Genomic DNA, 1,642 nt, shown 5'->3' on the forward strand with positions numbered 1-1,642 from the left:
AAAAAAAAAAAACCATATTTTTAAAATTTTAAAAATTTTTTAAATTTTAAAACATTTCCTTTTTAATAAAAAAATTTTTAATCCTAAATTTTAAAAAATTACCCCCCTTTTATTACCTTCGGGGAAAAAACCTTTATATCCTCTTCCTTTTTACTCCCGGTAAAGCCCGCGCCAAGTTTCATTTTTTGAATTACAATCCGGGGAGTAATTTTCAGGGGTTTTTCAAAGGGTTTCAATTGGCCTCCGCCTTTACCTGAGCTCAGGGGGGGTTGTTTTCCAACACTTTTTTGGCGGATTCTCCCCCCTCGTGGAGGGAATTTTTACAATCCCGTCCGCCCTCTTTATCCAAGTTCTCCAATTTGACAATGTAGCTGGCCATCGCACTCTTGACTTTCTCAAGGGGCAGACAACATGAACTTGAGGAGATTTCTCAGACCCTCAACAAGTTCATTAATTTTTAATTTAATTTGTTCTGTTACGGTGCATTTAATTTCTGTGAGTTTAGCATTAATCAAATTCGTTGTCGCTTCCAAATTCTTATGCTCCTTCGTCGACAGCTCTTCCAGCCTCTTAATCTCATGGTGCACTGCCTTCAAGGCGCTGTTCACCCTGACTTGCAACGTGGGATTTAGATACCTTATCGCGGTTTTCATCTCTGCTTTATCTACTTTATTATCTTTAAATTGAAAAGCTACATTAAATTTATTAGTGAATGTTTTTATGTCATTGGCCAACGTTTCGTTCACTTGCTTCTCCGCCGCCTGGACTTTGTCGACATTCTCGTGATCATTTGGACCTGACAATAAATCATTTACCTTGTTTTTAAATGCATCACCCACCTCATTCAACAACTCTTCAATGGGCTTCTTAACTTTCTCATTGGAGTCTCTCACTTCTGTGTTGTACCTCCCGATCTCCCTAGTCAGGCTGGGAAGAAGCTTAGTGAAACCATCGTGACCTGAACAAAGATGAGTGTTAATTACGTTACATACCGAATTTAATGTATTTTTACCTACATTGTATGTCTGAGTGTTTTTCACCGCCTCAAGCACTCCACTCAAAAATCCCATCACCCCGTCACACAGCCTGTCCAAGTCAGAGTACACAATCCCAGTGCCGTCGTAGCCTTTGGATTTTGTGTCGAAGCCGAGGAATTTCTCGAGGCCGGTGCAGAGGTTATTAAGGATGTTATTAGGGTTGTTATTTGAGGTAATTTTAAGGTTCAAAATTTTGTCAAATTACTTGTCAAGCTCACTAGGCGGCACATGGTCAGGGCAGTGGCAAGAGGTGGAAGAGGGGAAGTGAAGGGGGACGAGGCACAAGTTATTGCTATGGTTTATAGAGGTCATAGCGGTATTATGGCGAGGTGATTCGAGGGATGTAGAGTGGATAAAGGGGCGATGTAGAGTGGATAAAGGGGCGATGTAGGGTGGATAAAGGGGCGATGTAGAGTGGATAAGGGGCGATGTAGAGTGGGTTAAGGGGCGATGTAGAGTGGGTTAAGGGGCGATGTGGAGTGGGTTAGGGAGCGATGTAGAGTGGGTTAAGGGGCGATGTAGAGTGGGTAAAGGAGCGATGTAGAGTGGTTAAGGGGCGATGTGGAGTGGGTTAAGGAGCGATGTAGAGTGGGTTAAGGGGCGAT

At 42.6% G+C, this 1,642-nt stretch overlaps 1 protein-coding gene across 1 annotated transcript; it reads right to left on the reverse strand.

The window, feature by feature from the left end:
- Positions 1 to 395: 395 nt before the first annotated feature.
- BBBOND_0004860 (hypothetical protein, conserved) lies at positions 396 to 1,070 on the reverse strand (the record flags this gene model as incomplete). Its single annotated transcript, XM_012915316.1, has 1 exon — positions 396 to 1,070. The coding sequence occupies one exon, from the start codon at positions 1,068 to 1,070 to the stop codon at positions 396 to 398; it is 675 nt and encodes a 224-aa protein (XP_012770770.1).
- Between the last annotated feature and the right edge of the window lie 572 nt (positions 1,071 to 1,642).

This window comes from Babesia bigemina, scaffold Bbigscaff_73301 (genome assembly GCF_000981445.1).
Source record: "Babesia bigemina genome assembly Bbig001, scaffold Bbigscaff_73301".
Taxonomy (NCBI): Eukaryota; Apicomplexa; class Aconoidasida; order Piroplasmida; family Babesiidae; genus Babesia; species Babesia bigemina.